Raw genomic sequence first — 23,838 nt, forward strand, 5'->3', positions numbered from 1 at the left:
TCATTCAGGGAAACCTTCAACTTTAAAATCTGACAAAAACATTGCGCGTGTGAAGATTCTTATGAGATCAGATCGTCGTTTAACAATAAGGATGATGAGTGAACAGTTAAATTTAAACACTTTCACCATACATCAAATTTTGACAGATGATTTGGACATGCGAAAGGTTTGTGCGAAATTGCTGTCAAAAAACCTCACAACAGAACAGGACAGGACAATCGAAGAAACATTTGCGTTGATCTTCTTCAGAGGATTGATAATGACCAAGAATTCTTCAATCGTGTGATCACAGGTAATGAATCCTGGATATCTGAGTACGATCCTGAAACAAAGCAGCAAAGCAAAGAGGGACACACTCAGTCATCTCCTCGACCGAAAAAAATGTCAAATGAGCAAATCAAAGATCAAAACAATGCTGATTTGCTTTTTTGACAGTAGGGGTAAATACATAAAGAATTTGTTCCTCCAGGACAAACTGTCAACAAAGTGTTTTACAAAGGTGTCCTTGAAAGGCTCAGGAAAGAGTGATTCGCATGAGACCAGACATTGCAGTCAAGTGGATGCTTCATCATGACAATGCCCCGTGTCACACGGCCATTTCCATCAGGGAGTTTTTGAACTCAAAACGCAATTCTATGGTTCCTCAACCCCTCTATTCACCAGATTTGAATCCTTGTGACGTTTTCCTTTTTCCGAAATTGAAACATGTCTTAAAAGGATGTCATTTTGGAACTCTGGAGAACTGTTTGTAATCGGTAATGATCAGTAATGAGACTGTCTTTACTTTTCTCACACACCTCGTACAAACAGAATTTTTATCTATCACCTCTGAAATTCTGTGATACAAACAGAATCTATATACGTTTGTTTATTTTCTTTTGTGAAACATTAATTTTAAAATAAATTTCTGATTATGAAACAACGATTAAAAAATTAACTTACTTCTGTGCAGCAATCAGATCAGAACGAGTTTTACTGAGTTCTTCACTAATCGCAGTCTTGGCTTGAATTTCAGACTGTAAACTGCTCTGCAAGTTCAATAATTCCATCTTCTCCAACTTTTGACTTCTTCTGTTTCTCCAATTCTTATCCTATTTTATAAAAAGAGATAACTGTATGCAATGGTATTTCACCAATCACTATTGCATTCCTCAAAAAACATTGTGAAATACAACAATGATAGTTAATTAACTGATAAATACAACTGTAAGCAATTGAAAATATTCATATATAAATTAAATTAATATATAAAACTAAATAAAAACATATATATATTATTATTATATTATATTATTATAATATTATTATTATTATTATATATTATTTTATTTATATATAAATTAAATCAATATAAAACTAAATTAATTCATTCTAAACTCAAATTTTATGCTTTCAAACTTTCTTAATTACAAACAAATCACGTATATTTATAAATTAAATATTTGCAAAGTAATTAACTCACTTTATAACAATCCTCTAATTCTAAACATATTTCAGAATGACATGTTTTGAATTGAGCTGCAAATATAAATACTAAAATTTCTCCTACTTATAACCAAATTTTGAAACTTAATATTAAAACTGTATAAAAAATAGATATAATATAATGATATTGAATTTTATGACAATTAACTCATCCGCACTAAGAAATCCTACAGCCAAGGTGGATGTTTTTACTCTAAAGAAATGCATTGACTTTGTGAGATTTCAATGATCTCCTGAGTCTCAATTTCTAGTGGTTAGCTCCATCAGCTTTCAAAAATCAAGATGAGGAATGAAGGAAAAATATAAGATTTATAAAAATATAAGTCTGTAAAGTTTTTCCAAAGTCCTTATAAATAATCCATTCTGTGGTGAAATTTGAATATACAATTATTGAATTGTAATTAACAAAAAAGAAGGCTGAACAATCAATTAATTGCAATTTTTTAAAACAAGAGTCATTCAATAAATAAAGAGATAAACTATTTTTTATCTAGTATGGTTTATTAAATATATTCAATAACTTACCTAATCTTCAACATAATCATAAACTACCAAATTAATTATATACCACTTCAATACCATCAATCTACTAACTTTTACACATTAATTTGAAGAACGCTTTAATTTGAAGTCTGAGGCAGTTTTTTTTACATTTGCTTTTATTTTATGCAATGAAACTTCAGTCCGCATCAAGTCCTTGAGGGGTGCAAACAAACCAGTCAGGTTTGATGAGAAGACTGTAGGGTAGGATGAGAAGACTATAAAGTAAATGTAGTAGTGGAACTTTCCAGCCTAATTTTTCAAAGGTATCAAGTGTTGAATATGCAGTGCATAGATAAACATTATCCCAAAGAAGAATCACTTCTATTCTCTGTAATCTGTTTCACAGTATAGCATACTTCATATTATTTTCAAGCACATCTCAGTAATATTGGCTACTGACAGTATTCAAGTGATCACTTCATTACTGTTTGATGGTTTGGTCTTGAAATTTTTCCTACATGAGAAAAAGTATGATTTCACTCCACAGCTTAGCCACTTGGATTCTAGCCACTGATGGATCCAGGTCTTATCACAAATCACTATTCTTTCCAAAAATTCATCCCCTTGAATCAAAGAGTTTTGATTTACCTATATAGACCAAGTCTGGTTTATGAGTGTTTGTAAGCCAGCTTGGAACCCATCTTGTATATGTTTTATTTTATTCAGCTTCTTATAAATAGCTCCATGAACTGTAAAAATGATTGTATTATGATTGTTATAAATTGTTCCTATTGTAATTTGCCTGTCTCCCTGAATAAGTTCACAAATTTAAGATTCCAGAGCTGAAGTTGTAACTTCTACTGACTGTTCCTTACATTGTCTATCAATTACACTTATTCAACCTCTTCTGAACTGTTCTAACTCATTCGTAAAAATCTGCACAATTGATGTAATTTTTTATTGCATAATTGAGGATCCAAGAGTAAATTTCAAAAATTAAATCCTACGAAACAAGAAATTTTCTTCTTTGAAAGTGTGATATTCAAGATCATTGGAATGATTAATGTTGGTGGTGTGTATTAAAAAAGTTATGTAATCAGCTGTTTTAAACCTAATTATAGAGAGCATTGCTATTACACAAACTCACTTCACCATCCTACAGAGATTCTGTAGCATAAGTTTATGAATACATGGTTCAGTTACTGCATTGGTAGGATTTTACTCTGCAATACTAGATCATACATTTTTATTTTGCTTAGTTCTTCCTAACAATAACATGTAAATCACAGCATATCACCTAGTGCTCAAGACAACATACTAACAAACTCAAGCACACTTCATTCTCAAAAAAAAAAATTCCTTTTTTGTTCCAAGCTTATGATCATGAACTGAGAAGGATTATGTTTACTTACCAGTGTTCTTAGTTGAATTCAATGACTGCTTACTTCTGTTTATAGTAGTTTTTTTTTTAATGAATTCTTTTACTTTTTGGTGTGTTTATTCTATAAGAATAAACTGTGCTTGTTCAATGATAAATTAAATGAATCAGTTACATTAGTCATGTTATATAAATTCCAGCATCAATTTTTTTTTCTAACTGATAACAATGTAACACTTGTTACAAGTGATAACAAAATAATTTTTCAGTACTTTTTTCTGTTTTTCCATCAGTATTACTTTTTTAATCAGTTATAACTGTGCTAAAGGTGATCATCAGTATATATAAACTCAAAGGAAGAAAAGATTAATGTAGAACCTTAGGTTAAAACTTATGATTAATAGTGCAAATAGGAAGAACATAAATTTGTAAATGTAGTAAATAACAGGGAACTGAAAATTTTTTGCTATGTATAAAAACAGATACATGATTTGTTTATAGTAGAAAACTCATACTGACAGACAAAAATTTCTTTGGCCTTACATTTAAACTTATCTTTACCCCTCAATAATGGCACAATTGTCAATTGATATTAGTTTTGAAGACTGATTCAATCATTTTGTTTATTCTTAATATTGATGTACACTGCCAGTGCTTGTTTCTATAATGCTACCTAATTTCCCTTTTAGAACATTTATAACAAGCTTGTTAAAATAACATAGCACTGTGTTTTTTAACTATCAAAAGATTGTTCAATTTGATTTTTGGGCATTGAATCCAAATATGACCTCAATTTTTCTCTATCCGAAAAGGGATTTTTCATAAAAAGTAATTTTTAAAAAAAATATAAAACCAACCGTAAATTAAATTTAGAATTTAATTACCAGTTTTATGAGAAACAAAATTACTTTAAAATACCATTTATAGCAACAAATGTCAGAGCACAAATGGAAATTAGTATATAAGCAAATAACAGGTTCACTTTTTGAATATCACTCTGGGAAGATGGTGACCATCATTTTATATACTTGTACATTGTCTGAGTCTCATATGGAAATTCTCACAGTTACGTTTTGTGAGCTTCTTGTAAAACATTAAATTTAAATAAAACACAGAAACAAAATTTTATAATTTTGTAAGAATAAATTTTTAATAAACAAATAAAATAAACTTACTATGTTGGGATTTGCGAAACAATGTACTAGGACTATGTTGCTTATCTCTCTCGAGTTTTACAACAAAAAAAAAATTACAATAACTCAACACATCAAAAAATATTTCTAACAGCAATGGATAATATACATTACTTATAAAAATAAACAAAAATGACAATAAACATATTTGACTCAGAAGTTCCATAACTAGTCTACTTAAGTAGGTAAAACCGCTCTTACACAACTACTTGTATACATGTAAATTTAACAAAATATCTTATTAATACTTATGACAGTAAGGAATTGGCAAATCCAAAATTAATTTTAATTACAATTTTAAACATAATTTGTCATTTTAGCATGTTATAATTTCAATAATAATATTTTTTAATGTTATAAAAAAAAAATCAACACATAAAAAATCTTCTGATAAATCCATGCATGTCTTTATGGAGTGGCCTTTGATATCAAATTCTCATAACTGTATTCTGTACAAATCACAGTCTAAGATTTTCCTGATCTGTTTTTTTTAACTCATCTAACCACGACGAAGTCCTGCATATAACTGATGCTTTCCGGTGGTGTCACAGGTCTAACTCCACCATTATTTCCCCGAATTGTCCAAGTCTGTGTGAGTATATGTTCTCACACAAACATAACATTGTATAGAAAACATTTGCTCAATTTTCACACATGATGTTATATTTCTTAAAAATCTATTTTAAGAAGGAATTTGATAACTAATGAATCAGGCTGCTATTAATTTAATTTTTGTTTTTAAAAAAAATATTGTTCATCAACATATTAAGAAATCCATATAACAAATAATTTACAATAAAATAAAATACAAATAAATTCACCAATTTAAATAAGCCAATTCAATTTAATTTAAATTTAGGTCAGAATTTATAATGGTTACAATTTTAGTAACGCTGGTGTTAATGCACGAACTTCTTATTTAATCCACACTTTTAAGTCCTGTATTGTTGCTGGGCATGTCTCAAAAACTTTCTACTTGAAATATCCTCTTAAAAACATATCACAAGGAATCAAGTCTGGAGATTGTGGAGGCCATTGAACATCCCCATTCCTACTGATGAGGCGATTTGGGAAAAGATCTTTCAGAAGGGTCATCACCCTGTGTTTCTTTTCCAACTTGTTGGAAATGAGTGTTCTCATTTACAGGAAATTGTGAGGTTCTGGAATGAGGAAGGCTTCCAGCATTTGAGCATAGTGTGCTGATGTTCTGGAACTGTATGACCATCATCAACCTCAAAAAAATACAGGCCAATTATTCCAGAAAGATCACATACCAGATTGTAACTTTCACCGAATGGAGAAGCTGTTCATGAAGTTGTTGAGGGTGGGCAGCAGTCCAATAGCGAAAATTGTATTTATTAACATATCCACTGATGTAGAAATGAGCTTCATCGCTCATCAATGAGCTTCATTATCAATGAGCTCTGAATCTTCTTCAAGCAGTTGTAACATGTGCTCACAAAAACCAACATAAACTTCAAAGCATGGACTGTTTGCATTTTATAGGAGTGTAGGTGCAAGTCATCATGCATAATGCTCCTTACTGTTTGAGTCCAAAGTCTGAGAGCAATGCTCTCGAACAGATCTTCAAGGGCTTCTTGTAATTACTACTCATACAGCCACCACATTCCCAGGATTCCTAACAGTTCTTGCATTATCACCTCTTCTTGTTGTTTGACCTGTTGTTTTTAAGTTGTTAGCCCAAACAGAAATGGCTTTCCTGCTTGAAACAGGAGCACAAGACGGAAGATGGAAATGTAAGCGGAATTCACGATATGTTTGTATATAACTTCAACCATTTTATAAATATGCTGTAACAGCGAAACCACATTGTTCAGCAAACCAACATTGCATGGTTACTAAACTTCCAAAAGTGTGGAACGTGAAGGTCACTGTCTACCATACATGCCCTCACCACACAAACTTCTTAGAAACATGCGGTTTGCCTCTCCCACCTCGTACTTTAAACACTCCTTTTTTTAATGCTTTCATGAATTGCTTCATTACTCTAGTTTAATATGTAATGGAGGAAACAAAATTTTGCTTAGCTCTACTAAACTTTCTCTTTTAATGTTTCTCATATTAACTTTTAAGGTTTGTCTGGGTGTCCATTCTTAGCACCAGGAGCCAACAATTTTCCTTCAAACTTGAACCTAAAAAGTTCAGCAAGTCTGACAGGTTTAAATCCCTTATCAAGATATTTAATTCGTTCGAATTGCTCAAACAGTTTTGGTTCATCACTTCAAGGATCATAGTCATCGTTTTCATCATCCAGTTCATTAGCACAGGTCTGTGAAACAATCTCTTCTTCACGTACATCATCTAATTTATCTGGAAGTGGAGGTACAGTATTTCTGGTTCATGAGGTACAGAATGTATAGATGATTGAAGATTTGGGTAAAAATGTTGTTTCTGTTTTTTAAATTGAATCCCTACATTACACATGAACAAAAGTAATAATCATTGCTCTGACTGGTTGATTCTCTTCATATTATAGGCACTTTAAAGCAGAAAGACTGTTAGGTTTTTTTTTTTTTTTGGGACCACTGATAAAGCACTTCAACACAAGTGAACGAACCACAAAATCCAAAAATTTTGGTGATTTTGGCCCAATCCAATCTTGAAGATAAGGACGCAAGATTTATTTTGTCTCCTAATTTGACAACAAAATATGTAAAATGTACTTCTTTTTACTAATTCTGTACTGTTTCTTCGTTGTATGTGACAATAAAGTTTCCATAAATGTAATAAATAGGATCAGGCACATTGACAGCCTCTTGACACAAAATTTAATTTAATAAAAACTTGTAAAAGTAAACAAAAAAATGATTAACAAAGATTTAATATTTATTTTAAAAAAAATAAAAGTATAAGTTAAATGAATGAGGTTGTCACAAACTAATAGCACAAATGCACACCACAGTTCTAAAAATGGTGCTAACTTAATGTTTTGTCTAGAATAGCAGAAGGTGGTGGGGTGGCAGACATGCAGTAACAGGAAAATGATCAGAGATGTAGTAACATGAAAGTGGCTGTATGATTATGTTATTCAATTATTACTGTTTTTAACCTCTTTATCATAAATCTACTATATTTTTAATTCAGAATATAAACTTCTTGCATTTTCATACATTAAAAAAAAAAACTGTTCATTTAAATAAGTTTTACAAAATGATCCTTAATGTGAAACAACAAATTGTGAAAAAACCTTACATGATGGAATTTTTTAACCATTTTTTCCATCTTCAGCACCAAAATATTTATTGAAATCACTAGATACATTCCAGACAATTTTATCACCGAAAACCTGTGTAATTCTTCCAGATCTTTCAAAATGACTAAAAGTTAGATTTTTGGTTATGTTTAACTTCTCTAGTGTGTTTTTATTTTACTTTCTTTCAGATTCATTTTAGTGTACATTTTTTAATTAGGTGTGAACTATATTAAAAATCTGCATGTTTTGTTCTGTCAGAATATTGAAGAAATACAAAAATAAATTAATTTTACTTCTAAATATAATGTTGGGTGTATTAAAATTGAGAATTTTGTTTTATTCTGATGTGCTATTAGACCTATATAAGATGAATTTTATTTTTATTTTAAAAAGCCTTACGTGACCCTAAAAACATACTTGCCAGTTCCAAGTGGTACCACATTCACTAACAGGTTAAAGTCAACATTTTCATTCATCACTTAATCTCACAGGCAAATTAATTAAGGTAAAAATTATTTTATTCTTCACTTTATTCTGAATAATTTGGTATGCAATATGTTACCTTTATTATAAACAATATATTTTAAAGAATGCCCCAAATTTTCCTATAAACTGTTTGTCAGTTCCGCCATCACTATTGACATTGCCAGAGTTAAGAGTTTAATTCAAGGCCAGAATGATACTTATTTTGAAAGTATCCTACTTCATACTTCTTTAGATCTTTTTCAATAACAGGTGTTTTCTATATTTCTTTTAAAATTGCCCATTATCAAGGGCCAAAAAAAACAAATGGATAAATGGAGACAGACAACATTCTTCTATCAATCCTTTCTCTATTGAGGTGGGGTTACCTTCTTACTTTTTCCATAGCTTCCTGATTCTTACATAGATTGTTCATATTCTACTTTCTCTAAATTTCAACACCATATTGTTCAACATTCTGAATTCATGTATTCAATTTAATTTTGTTTGGTTAATACAACATTTACTGCAGATTTAAGAAATGCAAGAATTCAAAACTTATAAATGACAATTACTGTTTATTGGAAACTATATCTTATTTACAAATATACACAAAATTATTCAGGTACATAGATTACAACAAATTGATTATTTTAAAACAAGCAACCATTTACTATTGTAATAGATTATAATTACACTTACTTATACACTAATACTTACAGTATTAGTTGCATTAGCTACACCAGCGTGTTTTAAGAATTCCAATTCTTCTGTCATTTTTGTAGCAAGAGCTTGAAGATAACCTCTAGCATCCTTCTCATCAGAAACCCTACAAACACCAGATAAAAATAAAACAACAGGCAGTAACACTATTTAAAAGTAGAAATTATTTAATTTACCATAATTTCATAAACAGAAAACACTTCATTAGAAGACCACATACGTGATGTATATTAGATCTATCTTATAGATGAACGGGTAGCAGTTTGAATATGATATCCACAAAATCTCTTGCCACTAAAATAAAATTTCATTATTTTGAAATAAATAACTCTGCAATAAGGTAAAAGAAATTTATTTAGAAAAAATAATACATTAAAATTCCACCATAGCACATCTGATTAGGCACTCACCAATTGCTGTAAAAATGACTCTCATGTAAATGTGTAATAAGTTTGTATATAGCAGAGGGAGGAAAAAATTAATGATAAATCATCAATGGCACTTTATGTGTTTTCTCGTGATGAAATAAAACCATCATCAAAATTTATGAAACTTATGCAAAGGCCAAATATTCATGAACAGTAGATGCATCTTCAATATGTTCTTGTCTTTTCTATGAGTATTATTTCTGGGTTTATTAAAACCAACTGTTCAGTGAGCAATATTTATACACTTTAGATTATAGAGTTAATCAAAAGCTGCAAAAGAGGACTGACTGCTAATAATAATTCAAAACCCAGAAGATGGTAGCTCCAAGCAGTGTGATCATATTTGTTAAATTTTCTATAAAAATTAAAAAAATTTCTCCATATTTATTGGTTTAATTTATTAAATAAATGTATGATGCAGAGCATAAACACAAAAATTCAAATTGTCTTAAAAATAACGAGAAAGTATAACTGTTACATATTTTTGCAAAGGAAAATTTATGAAGTTAATAAAAACAAAACTTTTTATAAAAAAAAATGAAATATCTTATGATAATTAATATACCACTACATATAATAAACAGAAATTTAAAAAGAAATCAGTCTATTTTGTGTTGACAAAAATAATTTATTCTATTTTGTGTTGACAGATAATAATGTTACTGAATATTAGTAACCTTCGCTGTGTAGTAGTAGTTCTTAGCAGACCTATAAAACTAAAGTGATTTATGCATGGTCAAATTAGGCATCACAGAAACTTGCTATATCTGGAGTGAGCCATCTTTGTGACAACTAGTCTGCTAACATCAAGATGAACTAGCTAAGCAGCCATCTTAAATTCAACTCAAATTTTGTGATTGAGAATAAAGTCGAATGATATATCATACAAGATTGTGATTTTAACTCAACAAATTAATGTAATATAATAGTTAAATGTACAAGTTCATCCTGGATGAATATAATGAATTCATTCACAATTTCATATACTGACCATTGAATTATTTCAGTAATTTGGGCTTCCCACTGAGCAATAGCCTCCTTCTTACTTCGCAGTTCTTCAAAATCTTCCTCCAGTTGTCTCCTTTCAGACTGCAACTGAGCCACTCTTTCACTCAACTGATCAGAAAAAAAACCTTTAATATTGACTAGAACAATAAGTTAAAAGCAGCTAAAATAATTTTACAATATAAAAATAATATTAGAAATTACCCTCACAAAAAAATGTAGAACTTTGCAAGAGAGAATAAACAGGATAGTTTGTCTCCTGTTTGTAATGTCATTGTGGTATTCTGAATGCTTGGAATGAAATCCATTCAAATATATTTGGTTTGTTATTTTTTTTTACTCTACCATCAATATGGTAATCTACCAGGTGCAAAAAACGATATAAGGGGTTTTAATCTGTTATAATATTTCTTGGATGAGGTTTACAAGTGTTGAGGCGTAATAGTCTTGATTTAAGACTAGAATCAAAGAGCAAAAAAGACAGATTTAGTTGCACGCACAGCTATCTTCCTTATACCTTCCTTACCTTTCTGCTTGACAGTGCCAATATCAAAGACAGTAATTCCTGAACAAAAGGCTTTCTGTGTTTTGCATTCACATTCTAAATGTGAATCTGTAGTTACAATTCAACATGAATTCTGTACAAAGTTTAATCATGATCATCCAAGTTTGAAATGACAGATTTCTATGTAAAGACAAGAATAAAGGGCAACTGAGGGGGTCTGAAAATGTTAAATGTGTCAGGGAGTCTTTCCTATGTAGTCCTAAAATATTTGTTAGGAAAGCTATCTGCAAACTAGCATTACTGGTGTTGACAATGCAGAATGTTTTAAGAAAATGCTGATATATTTGACCATACTGTTTACAGCTATTACAGGCTTTGAAGCCTACAAACTATCCTGTACATGCCAACACTGTAATCAAAATATTACATGAAGATGACAACTTTCGTAATTATATTGTGTTTCATGATGAGACATTTCATTGCAGTAGAAAAGTTAACGCACATAATATCCATATCTCGGCTCAGAAAATTTCCATGAACTCTTACAATGTAAAAGGGGTTTCCCAAAATTAAATGTATTTTTTCTGTACAGAAAAAATACCCTGATGGCAATTTTGCAGGCCTTTCTTTTTCACTGAGGCAAGCATGATAGGAGTGGTTTATTTGGATATGCTGACTACATGGTTCTTTCCTAAACTGCAACATGGATCATAGAATTTTATCTGGCAACAAATTGCTGCACCTGCTCACTGGCATAACTTTGCAAGGGAATAGTTGAATGATGTTATTTTCAACCACTGGATTGGTCACCATCAGCATAGGCTCTATGACAGAGCTTGTTTGCAATTTCTTCCAAGGTCATCCAAAATGGATTTGTGTTTTATAAACGATCTTGTGTAAGTACCTCTGCTACCTACAATTTACTGGATTTGAGGCACAGGACTGAAACAGCTGTCTTTTCATTACTCCAGACATGCTGGTTAAAGTATGGGATGAACTTTCCTACCAGTTGGATGTGTGTTGCGTGACAAAAAGCGCTCTCATGAAACACTTTTATGGAAAACTGAAAGAGTTACTCTTTTATTTTATTTGCGATTCATTAAGAATTTTATTTGTGATGTTAGTCAAAGTTAAGAGATATTAAGCAGCATCAAAACCCTGATATTCTTTTTTATAAATCCTTTATATTAAATTTTTTTATAAATTCTGTGCCACCTGACTAAAGAGGAAAGGTTCCAGTTGTTATGCTTCTGGGCACATGTCATACTCTTCGGATAATATTGTAGCAAGTTAATGATGTCTCTTCTGAGAAATAAATGTTTAGCAATAATCTGTAAGTATGTTACATTGTCCTGATGTGACAACACAAAAGTATTATCTTTGGAGACAAAGAAGATTTTGAATAAAATGTAATCCAAGCAAACTTAACCATTAATATCCCTCTTTTACATTAGGTATACTTGAATATGAACAGACGTCCACCAACTGTATACTGCTACAGCAGGGGACCACTTTCAGTAAATTATTTACTTCTGTATTAACCAGTATTTACATGATGCTATGAACCTGAAATATTTTTTTGTGTACTATGATCTAGAAAGTAAATTCAAACATATCAACTACATAGTGACCCTACTGTAATGGTTTACCCACTCCTTAAGCAACTATTTCATCATAAATAGAGCACTTTAGCATAGAATTGAATTTTATCAACATAATGGTTTAGCAAATCAAACTAACTCATGTTTTATTTTTCTCTAGAAGTATATCCATAAATAAATAAGATCACTAATTATTTAATTTTCAAATTTATATAAGAGAAAGAAATGAATTTTATGCTCTACGCAAGTACTAAAAACTCAAAAAAATTTTTTTAATATTTTTAATTCATTCTCACCGTTTCCAGATCCATTATTAATTTTTTATTGTCTTCTAGTAATAATAATTTCTCTCTATCATGACGTCTTGTTAATTCTGCTATTGTCTCTTCACTATCAGTCATTGTTTCTAATCTACTTGCATCTAGTTTTTCCTTAGCTAATTGAACCTAAAAAAACAATTATGATAAAAAATTAAAAGATTATTACCAATATGATTTTGTGCATCCTAATCAGATAGCACTTTTTAAAACAAAAATGCAAACCTAAAGCTACTCTTAAAATTAAGGCTCTGGCTCCAAGGAGAGATATAAGGCAGGTAAAACAGCCAATACAAAAGGCACAATGTAGCTGGTATGATGTGTCTTTAATACAATTATATTATTGACACCACTTTTTATTTTTAAAAAAAACTGGCTCAACAATTTTTTTGTTATATGTGCAACCTTACAAAAATAACTTTAAAAAATACTCAGAATGCAACCTAAAGTATTTGAATCAAATACTGTTACTAATAATTTTTTTAAGGTATATGTTTCTTTAATATACTTATTACATGTTATTATACACTACTTAGTTTGGCAAATCAATATCACCTCACTGCTTATAATCTTTATAAAAGTGTAATGTTTTCATAGTGTAACATTTATATATATATGTAATATTAATGTATAAAAAACAATCAATAAACACAGTAAGAGAAAATCCTAAAAACACTAATACCAATAGTCGACTTTTGCAGGATCCTGCATCATCAGTCAGTACATAACTCTACAATTACATCATAGCATCTCAATTGGATCATGCCATGACATTTTGACTGAAAAATTGGAACATGCATGGAGTTGCAGCAAAGTTTATTCCTCATTTGCTGACTGAACAGCAGAAAGAAAATTGAATGGATGTAACCTTTATTTATATTAAGTAGTCATTCATTGTATACTCACTTGATGAAGGGAGTGTAATAATAATCTATTAATACAAGTAAAAACCATTTTTGTACTGTAATAAATGTTTAAAAGTACACTAAATATTTTTTTTTTAATTATTGTCCGAAATTAAACAAAATAATAAATTTTAATTATGGAAAGAATTTTTGTTATTTATAAAAATAGTTAACCCACTGTATTGCAGAATATTCAGTTTCTATTCAGTTTCTGAATAAGCTTAATGTTATGAGAAAAGAATAATATAACACCCTGCACAGCAATTGTGTGCCAACTGCAAGCAAGCTTTTATTTTTATCGTACACACTGTACATACCTCACGTTCCAGAACATCACGTCTAGCTTCTGCTTCATGCAGCTGATCTCGCAGGCTACTGACCTCCATATTGTACCTAGCTTGCTGTTGTGTCAAGCTCTCTTTATACTGTCCTTCGAGTCTTTCAACTTCTGATTTTAACCTATAAAATAATACAGGGGATAATCTGAACTTATTCTTTAATGTGTATTTTTTAAATAGATTTTACTGAAAACAACTCTTTCATAAATTTATTGCATTTGGAATTACATAGAATTACCAAGTATTTAATTTCACCAATTGAGAAAAACTACAACAATGCGATTTTGAGTTAACTTAAACAGAGAAAACTAATTTTATAATATTTTTTTACAGCTTACTATTTACCATGTTCTCAATACCAAAGCTTATTTTTGGAAATCCCATTGAAATTTTAAACTAAATTGTTTACTTTAAATAATATAAATAAACGCAAATCTCTCATGTAATAAAATTCATCCTTTGGTGTAAAAGATATCTAGCAGGTAAAAAAGATTGTCATCCTTAAAGAAACTAACAACTTCAACCATGTAACAAATAAATAAAAATTATAATAAGAAATCTGCTCATCAAAACTTTAGTACAATATTTAATTTACAACAGTGAATTTGTAAAGAAGCCTATTAAGTGGCCCAAGACTTTTTAGAGTTTATAACTGTGTGGATATTATGACTAACTAAAAAGCATTAAAAGTTAAAAAGCACAAAAGTTATTAAATTGACTTCTTTACTACCCCAGTAAGTTACCTCATCAATCTGTTATAATATGAGATAAATAATTCAGATACATTAACAGTTTACTTTTTAAATCAGAATACCGTATTTATTCGAGTACCCACTGCGCTTTTTTTCTTGGAATTGGAGAGAAAAAATAAGGGTGCAGAGCTTACTTGAAACATAGCCTTTAGCTAGGATAATTTATGTAAAGTAAACATTTTCTTAGAAGTACCTAAATTCAATCACATAAACATAGTTTATGTGATGTATAAATATACATTAGGCTTTCGTTTATCAATACCAAATGCCACTTATACAGAATACACCCTTACTTAAGGAATACATTAGGCTTTCGTTTATCAATACCAAATGCCACTTATACAGAATACACCCTTACTTAAGGAATACATCCTTATATAATTAATTACATCCTTTATCTGTTTAGTTTATCTTGTAAAGTTTAATACAGTGATTTATTTTAATTGCGGCATTAAAATGAGTACAAAAAGACAGCGCCTATGATCTTTTACAGTAAATGAAAAACTGCGCGTTATAGAAGGCTAAAAATCGGGCGGCATGAAGAAAATTTGACGTAGATGAAAGCTGCATTCGAGACTGGCGTAAGAAGAACAACTTCTGGTAAAAGGCACTGGTAATAAAAGGGCTTTTCATGGCTTAAAACTAAAATACAAAGACATAGAAAAGAAATTGTATTACTTTGTTATGGAAAAAAGGAAATGCGGTTATGCTGTCACGACAGAAATGTGTCAATCATATGCTCGTAAAATCGCTAAATCATTGAATAAAGTTGATTTTAAAGCAAGCTGTGAATGGATAACATGATTTTTTGCACGAAATGATTTGTTAATAAGACAAAAGACGACCATTTCTCAACGACTTCCAGACGCTTATGAACAAAAAATATTACATTTTCACAAATACATAATAAATATTAGAAAAGATAAAGGCTATTTGCCCTCTCAAATAGGAAACACTGATCAAACCACCGTATATTTTGAAATGCCATTTGACAAAACTGTAAACAAAAAAGGTGAAAAAAGTGTTACGATTCACACTGGTGGTAATGAAAAACAAAGGTGTAGTGTTATGCTTTGCATTACTTCTGATGGATCAAAATTACCTCTGTACATTGTTTTTAAAAGAAAAACTCTTCCTACCGTACAGGTAAATGGAGTTATTATCAGAGCACAGGTATCAGGTTGGATGGACAAAACCTTAATTTTAGATTGGATCATGTGTATATGGCAAAAGCAATCAGGACATTTACTTAAATAAAAAAAATACTGGAATGCTAGTAATGGATAGTTATCAGGGGCATACGATTGATAAAGTGAAAGACATTTTAAAAAAGGGTATGATAGACAAAGTAATAATTCCAGGCAGATTGACATCTCTATTGCAACCACTGTCTGCATTAATAAACCGTTCAAATCTGCATTAAAACAACTGTACAGTAAATGGATAGCTGATGAAAATTTCTTTCTCACGCCTACAGGAAGAATCAAATGCCTAGATTTTAACCAGATTTGTATTTGGATAAAAGATGCTTGGGAAGGTATTTCCATGGAATTAGTAAGGAAAAATTTAAAAAATGCAGAATATCTAATGAACTTGATGGTGTGAAGACGATCCTTTGGCAGAGACATAGGATCGTCTCTCACCTTTGGCAGAGCGACATGGAGACTACCGGTATCTCTTCTACAGACATTGACAGTGATTAATTAAAAATAAAATCCCATATTAAAAAGTGTATTGAAATGATCCTTTTCAACATGATACTTTCTTTTCGTTTTACTGGCCTACTGATTCTGAACTAAACTAGTACTTACGGTAATTAATGTAATATTAATATTGTAATTTAAATGAATGAATTAAATGCTTTACTTTCTGAATATTTTCGTATTTTTTTATCATATCTGTTGCACTTTATATTCTTTATAATACTGGTATATACTCAATTTTTTTTTTAGATTTTCGACCTGGAAAATCAAGGTGCAGGGCTTATTCAGAGGCAAGGGATAATCGAATAAATACGGTACTCTTTACAGTTTAAAGTTATAGATTAGTTTCATTATTTTATAATTTATACTTAATAGTTTTTAGTACTTTGTATTGTTTACTTTGTAAACTGATCATTGTATTTTCTATCCTTTATATTTTCACAGACTCATTCATCCGAATAGTGTATTCAATGCTTTACATTGTGTTATAAATATGTAAAGCTAAGATACTACTTAGCTAAACTTTTTAAATAAATGATTAAATAAAAAATACCTTGCAATTTCTTGAGAATTTAAAGGAGCACCACCTGCACCACCCATATTTTCTACACTTCCTAAATTTGATTCTTTTCTCTGTTGTCTCCACCTTTCAGCCTCCTCTTCAACTTGCCTACAAGAAAAAAAAACAAAAATGAAATTAAAAAAGGATCAAAAAATTATTTTATTACAATTATTACAATAAATCATTATTACTGATTAAGATATGGCTAAAATATAAGCCATACCTTACAATCTTTATTATATATATAAGAACAAAAAAAACAAAAAAATAATAAATTCGAATAAAAAGTAGTGGCAGTTAACTGTCAAAAGACCTCAGTAATAATGAAAACAAACAACTTAACTTTATATTTATTAAAAGTAAATCTCTTTTTGTTAATATTTAGTTCTTAAACTAACATTAATGTTAACTAAAATTAACTTTGCAAGTAATTAACATTTATATAAACAGAATAATATATATATATATTAATCAAGTTTTTAAGCATGGCACAGTTGGTATATAATATTATTTATATATAAATAAAATGAAATTCAACCTTACCAACAAATTCATCTGCGTTCTCCTCTTTTCTAGCACTTTCAGTCATTCGATCATCATCAGGAAGTTATCCTTCAATTTGAGATCATTAAAATTAAATTATATGGAATGTACATTTATAAATGTTAAAATCACAACTGGTTGCCGTAGTATAAAGTTAGTCATGTCAATTACGTAAGAAGGTTGCAGTTGTTATGAGTATTGGTAGTTGGAGGGAGACAACTTAGGTATTTAGGTATCTTGATAATTATTTGTTTGAATAAAATATCGTCCTCGAATCTTACATAACAGACATGACTAACTTTATACTATGACAACCAGTTGTGATTTTAGCATTCTATAAATTTATATTCTACATACTTTAATTTTAATGATCTCAAATTGAAGAACAACTTTTCCTGAAGATGGTCCAATGACCAAAAGTGCTAGAAAAGAGAACGCTGACGAATTGTTGGTAAAGTTGAATTTCATTTTATTTATATATAAATATATTAATCAGTCAAAATGGCAGTAAAATATGCAGGGCAGGTTCTATTATCATCTCAAGTTGAATATAATACTTTAGTAATTTAACCACTTAAAAATTAGATTAAGGATAAAACTGAACATTTTTAACTATTATTTAAATTTATTAGTTCTAAAAATTTATATTAAGATGATAAATAGCATTCTCACAGTTCACATTTTCACAACACTCCCAGAATCAAAGGGAGTATCATCAAGAACTCAATGGATGCAAAGGCAAAATGCCAACAACATAAGCCAATTTTAATTAACTAATTTCTCATAAATTATATTACTTAAACATTTGTGTGATTTCACTGCAGGACTTTATTACTGTCCTATGAGAAAAAGCACAACAACAGCTATAAAAATTAAAAATTAATACTTTTGTATAATATATTTAATATCTATACTTGTAAAACAAGGATATACTAATGCATAAATTGGTTGTACAGTATTGAAATTTCAATATATCTTAATTTACATTTATGAGATTACTTTTGTTAGTTTTTATATTTTTTTTAGTGAAAATACTATGAGCATATATAATTTAATGCGATTAAAAATATCTATAAAATAAACTATTAAAATAGAACCACATGTATACATAAGTAGAAAAACATAATTTTATAAATAAAGTAATGCTAATGAATTTTAATTATCTGCTAAACTTAGTATCATCAATGCCACATAATACAAGCCGTAGAAAATCTGTTGACCAAAAATACATGACCAATATATGCATAATACTATCATCACATTACGTTGTTAAGGTTAAAAATAATTTTTCTCTATAATTAATGTAATAAATTAAAAATCTGATCAAAAATCAGCCAAAATACCCAGAATTGCAGAGGGTAACAAATTTTTTATTGAAACAAAACCATTTTTCAATCAATAAAAAGATTTGTTGCAAATGTTTTCTACAAGGCCATACAACTTTGTCTCATTATAAATTGGATTATACTTAAATAATGCAGTTCTATGAACATCCACAAACCTATTTGTAAACTTTACAAGTATAATGAGTATATATATTTTTTTTACACTCTTATAAGTCCACAATATTTATTGACTGTTTTGGTAAATAAAAATACAAAAATAATACTTTTTATCATTTTCAAAAGTAACACACTAAAGCTGTGTATTATTTTTTGAACGATAATTTTAGATTATAAATGTAGTTTACATTACTAAGGCCAGTAGAGTAGAAGCATACAAATTTCTTAATAAAAATGCAATATCTAATTAAAAATATAGTCAATAAACTCCATTTTCAAGGGATACAAATACTAGCTAAGATAAACAATTTTTTTAATATTAAACTATTGATCTTAACTCTTTTGGTGCTAGCCAATTTTTTACTAGGTATAATAAAATGGCTAAGGGAATATTTAGTAAACATGCATGATATAAAATAAACTGTCACTTCCTTATTTTTTTAATCTGCATAATTACTTTTAATTTCTTCATAAACTTCAGCAGTAAACAAAACATTTTGAAATTTAATATAGAATATAGAAAATGAAAAAAAAGGAATAAAATTCTTACCCTGATCATTCTTTGGAATGCCATTTTCAACCCTTGTAAAGTGTATAAAAAAAAAAAATTTCAATAATCTTAACTTTACCACTAAAATGTATAAAAACTTTTTTGTAAGTACATAAATTTTTATATCTCGACCCAAAGCTAAACTTTTTATTAAAATGTATCACTTCTCATCCTGAATAAACAGATTACTCCGATGAATTGTAATAGCTACTTACAAAGCCACACAAAGAACAGTTAATTGTGTAAATAAAATTAATAAAAATACTGTGTTGCTTATAGTATTACAGTAAAAAAAAATATATATATATTTTTTTAAATTTATATGTATATGTATATATATATATATATATATATATATATATATATATAACTACACACTGTACAAAACTGGTACCTAGCAAGTGATACAGAAATTTACTTTTTTTGATACACCGATATAGAACACCCACCATAAGCCATTATACAATACAGTACATTTTAGAACAAACCTTTCTTCACTTTTATTACTTGATCCGTTTTACAATTAGTATGATGAAAAATGATAATTGAGCAAATATCTAATAAAACAGATATTGAAATTTTGGTTTAATCACTAAATGTTTTAACTGCAGACACTAGCACACAAACCTCACAATTACTTTGATTAAGAACTTAAACGTATGTAATAAAATAATGAAAATAATAACTCAAAATCTAATAAACCAATACTAGATTTCTTGTTTTAAAAAAAAGAAAGTGTTCTGCATCCAAAGGACAGTAAAACATAATGATCATGTACATTTTGAACCCTCTTGATGCAAGCCCCTAGCCACTAATCAATTAACAACAATACTAAAAAATGCAATACTTTAGCATTTTTTCAAAAATTACATTCTACTGACATTAAATATAAAGCATAAAGGTATGATCCAAGTTGAGCAGGGAGACAAACAGAATTTACCATAATTATATAATATATAAGATTATATAACATTGTAAAACATAATTAAAAGAGATGAGGAATTAAATAATCATATATATATATATATATATATATATATATATATATATATATATATATATATATATATATATATATAATACACATATTAAGACATAATAAACTGTACATTAAAGTTTGTAATATATACGTACCTGCAATATTCTTCACTTCTTTCCCTGAGTTTTCGTTCTTTTCCAGCCTCTGCCAAAGCTTCTTCAACCCTTCCTTCTAACTCTCTTCTTAATTTTTCAGCTCTTCGCATATCATGCCTAAGAGCATCAACTTTCTGCATAGCCACCTCAAGTTCCTCCTCTTTATCTCTAACTTGCCTGGACAACTTTTGTTTCTGCTGCCTTAACTCTGACAATTTATCAGTCACTTCATTATATTCAGCCATCGCTAACTTTCTTTGGCTCAGTGCATCTTTTAACTCTTTATCTTGAAGTTTTAATTTTTCTTGGGCATCTACTTTATCCTATATAAAAGACAGAGATTATATAAATAAGAAAAAAATAACTCGGGCATCAAAAATATAAAATCACTCTACTTAACACATACAACTAGTATATGAAAACACATATTTAATATAGTATAAGAAATCAGAATAGTTTTAAGGTGAAATAAATCAAATTTTTAGCTTAATTAAATACAAAAAAAAAACTTGAGTCACAATAAAACACCATTTTAAAATGTAATGAATTTTTTCTAAGTTCTTAAAAAATTCATTAACATATAAACTTACTTTCTGAGCCTCTTCTTTTTCTTGTTTCAGCAGTCGGACAGTTTTCTCCAGTTCACGGATTTTCTGAGAGCTTTCAACAGTTTCTACTGACATTATCTTCAAATCTGAACCTTGTTGTTGTTCAAGACCACGTAACTGATTCTCCAACTCTAATAAATTTAACAAAAGAAAGACAATTTTATAATTGCAGACAGAATTTCTAAAACATACATAAAATAAATAAAAAAATATGCTCCTCATATTTGGTTCCAAACAAGAGAATTTTTTTTTTTTTTAATAACTACACATTTTTGTTTATTTACACATTTATTACACATCATTTTACAAGTACATTTCAAAATACACAAAGTTTTTTTAAAAACTTCTACTTGTAATCAACTGGTAATGTGAATATACTAGTACCCTATAAGGCAAAAAAACAACAATGTAAGGAATGCTAGTTTCAATAGGGACTTAAGTAAAATGAATTATTTGTCTGTAGTGGATAGTTTTAAAAAATTTTGAAACAATTTCATTCATATTAAGACGTTATCTGAAGCAAAAAAATATTAAAACATTCAAAAAGCTAATGTTTAAACACACACTGCTGAAAAACAATACAAGGTACCTGTATATTACATGACAAGCAAACATGGGTAATACTACCATACCTCACGGACAGCGATATTTTTAATATTATATTATATTATATTATATTAATATTATATTTTTAATATTAATTTATGTAATGATAAGACATTTTTTTAAATTCCATTTTGAGTATTTTTCAAGAATAATACCTTCCTTCCTTAAGAGAATCAAGTAATATGATTACATATAACACAAGCAATATGTAATTTACAAGAAAATCTAGAATTTTCCCAGTTTCAAAACTTGTGACCTGCATAATGGGCTACTTCCATTATAAGTCCAAATCCTAAAATTTTTATATAAAATTAAACATAAAGATTACGTTAATAGTTCTAATTCACTAGTGTATTATCAATTCCCCCTCACATTCAGTATTTTAGATCAAGGAACCAAAATATTTACTCCTCTTTAATATCTGACAAATGTATTTCATTAAATCATAATAATGAGCAGAACTCATTGAATTGTGATGGATGGATGGATGGATGGACCAACAGTTTTTTTTTTAGCCTTTCGTATCTTCATGAAGTTACGGTAACCTATGTGTTGAAATTATGGAATACTAGGAAAAGAGTAGATTAAGAATAAGGGGAATAACAAGCCATGTATAATGAATGATTCAAACAGTATGTGTAACAACTGTCACTACAACTATTCATTTAGATTACATGCATGAAGATTTGTAAAATTTACAAAACACATATTTTGTTATGTTTTATAAGTTAGTTTTTGGTTGTAATTTTGTATTTGTACAGACCTATATATAATTTGTTATCAGGTTAGCAGCAAAGTTTGATTGTATTATTTATTAAGTTTATGTGGTTTTTGGTCATGATGTAATATAATTGATAGTTCATTATTAAATAAATTATTATCTTCTTTACAACCCCATCTTTTAATACTTTCATAATACCATCACGTAACTTAAGACAAGGCAGCTGAATCAAGAATGCATAATTAACTAACTACCCACTAGCTGCCCTGCTGGTAAATCTTAAGTTAGACTTGGAACCTTAAGTTAAACTAAACTTTTAATAAAATATTCTGATTAATAACTACATGACTGATAACTCAAAGTATTAATCTTTTATAAAAAATTCCTACATAATCTATGCAGAAATTAGATTCTAACTCATAATGTTAAAGAGCCTTCATACTTTAATAAAATGGTAAATCTGAATGCTACGACTAATTTGACAGTGATTATGTTTAAAAAAAAACTATTACAGAAATTGAATGAATTGTTTTTAATTTTTAAATCAAGAAACATGCCATCATACACATATACAAATAATATACATTTCAAATGAGGAATGAGTAAATAGAAAAAGATAAGCAAATATAACTTCCATTTTTTCAAAACTTTAAAAAACCACTATTACTAACAATCTATCACACATTATAATGTAAAAATAGATATAATAAATGTATAATAGATACAATAATGAGTTAGGCATGTAGATTAAATGAAAATCCAATTAATGAAGCAATAACAAGAAATTTGAGCAAAAGAATAAAGTAATACGTCCATCTTTAATGACAGCCACACAATTAATGTAAGAAACATATTTTTAAGCTTAAACATGTATCTTGGATTAAGATCACAATTATCTTCAGTTATAATTTGTCATTTCATATTTTATTACATCTTACACAAACAATAAAATAAATAAATGTACGAGGTGCGATTGGAAAGTCTTACAACAGGTGTTGTCACTGCTCAACAGGAGAGACAGGTTTGCTCATTGGCATGGAAGGGAAAGCTTGTTTCCTTGAAATGTCCTGAAAACATCACCACGATATCTTTATTCAGACAGGCATCCTGGTGAGTGAAG

General features: G+C 29.0%; 1 protein-coding gene across 4 annotated transcripts in view; it reads right to left on the reverse strand.

Moving 5' to 3' along the window:
- Positions 1-23,838, reverse strand: part of gek (serine/threonine-protein kinase gek) — a 215,917-nt gene that overhangs the window by 127,259 nt on the left and 64,820 nt on the right. For all 4 annotated transcript variants that reach the window (XM_075356769.1, XM_075356771.1, XM_075356770.1 and 1 more), the window contains 8 exons: positions 21,374-21,522; positions 20,784-21,106; positions 17,046-17,162; positions 14,017-14,158; positions 12,774-12,923; positions 10,358-10,482; positions 8,936-9,044; positions 943-1,091 (listed from right to left, as the gene is read on the reverse strand). In XM_075356769.1, the coding sequence (XP_075212884.1) occupies positions 943-1,091; positions 8,936-9,044; positions 10,358-10,482; positions 12,774-12,923; positions 14,017-14,158; positions 17,046-17,162; positions 20,784-21,106; positions 21,374-21,522 (1,264 nt within the window). The remainder of the gene's footprint in view (positions 1-942; positions 1,092-8,935; positions 9,045-10,357; positions 10,483-12,773; positions 12,924-14,016; positions 14,159-17,045; positions 17,163-20,783; positions 21,107-21,373; positions 21,523-23,838) is intronic.

The sequence above is a fragment of the Lycorma delicatula genome, chromosome 2, assembly GCF_047948215.1.
Source record: "Lycorma delicatula isolate Av1 chromosome 2, ASM4794821v1, whole genome shotgun sequence".
Lineage (NCBI taxonomy): Eukaryota > Metazoa > Arthropoda > Insecta > Hemiptera > Fulgoridae > Lycorma > Lycorma delicatula.